The 1,167-nt window shown below is 51.8% G+C and overlaps 1 protein-coding gene across 1 annotated transcript; it reads left to right on the forward strand.

Annotated features, from left to right (window-relative positions):
- Positions 1-212: 212 nt before the first annotated feature.
- Positions 213-698, forward strand: LOC124301426 (uncharacterized). Its single transcript, XM_046756438.1, has one exon. The coding sequence runs from the start codon at positions 213-215 to the stop codon at positions 696-698; it is 486 nt and encodes a 161-aa protein (XP_046612394.1).
- The last annotated feature ends 469 nt before the right edge of the window (positions 699-1,167 follow it).

Genomic DNA, 1,167 nt, shown 5'->3' on the forward strand with positions numbered 1-1,167 from the left:
AAAAGCACCCGTTCATCTTGCCTCGCGAATCATCGTTCTCCACACTAATCATCGATCATCATCATCGGTTGACGCTCCACGGAGGTCCGCAACTCACTCTCGCTACAATCCGACATCGGTACTGGATCCTGGGAGGAAGAGTACCGATCCGCATGTTCATACATCGTTGCGTTCCTTGTGCGCGTCATCGCGCCACTCTCAGCAGCCAACAGATGGGCCAACTCCCTCAGTCTCGAGTCACGCAATCAAGGCCGTTTCTTCACTCTGGCGTTGACTACGCTGGTCCATTCTCTATTCGAGCCTTCCGCGGAAGAGGAGCGAAATCATGCAAGGGATATATCGTCATCTTCATCTGCTTCACGACCTCGGCTGTGCATCTCGAGCTAGTTTCGGACTACACGACGGAGGCATTCATCGCGGCGTACAAACGCTTCACATCTCCACGAGGAATTTGTGCCTCAATCGCAAGCGATTGTGGAACGAATCTCGTCGGCGCAGACTCAGAACTTCGCCGTCTTCTCGCTGCATCGTCAAAGGAGCTCTCAGAAATCACAAACATCCTCGCATCACACGGAACACAGTGGCGGTTCAATCCTCCCTCCGCGCCTCATATCAGTGGAAAATGGGAAGCCGGAGTGAAATCGGTCAAATTTCACCGCAAACGAGTCATCGAAGAAGCTACTCAAACGTTCGACTAATTCGCGACGTTCCTCACGCAAGTAGAAGCCACGCTCAACTCTCGACCTCTTTGCGCTATTTCGGACGATCCATGGGATCCAAGTGCCTTGACTCCAGGACACTCTCGTCGGCTCAGCATTGAACACAATTCCTGAGCCGTCACTCATCGAGGTGCCAGATCAACGGCTATCGCACTGGCAACACTCGCGTCAAATGCTGGAGCATTTTTGGAAACGGTGGATTACGGAGTATCTTCAGTCCTTCCAAAACCTCTCGAAATGGCAGACTTATCACGGGAACATCAAAATCGCATCCATCGTTCTCGTAAAAAATGAAAATCTAGCTCCATCTGTGTGGCCCCTCGCGAGAGTGATCGAAGTGCATCCGGGAACCGACGGTCTCGTTCGCGTTGTGACCGTTGAAACGGAATCCGCTGTCTTGAAACGTCCAATCGTAAAATTGTGTGTGCTTCCAGTGTCCTCTTAAGAC

The sequence above is a fragment of the Neodiprion virginianus genome, chromosome 3 (genome assembly GCF_021901495.1).
Source record: "Neodiprion virginianus isolate iyNeoVirg1 chromosome 3, iyNeoVirg1.1, whole genome shotgun sequence".
Lineage (NCBI taxonomy): Eukaryota > Metazoa > Arthropoda > Insecta > Hymenoptera > Diprionidae > Neodiprion > Neodiprion virginianus.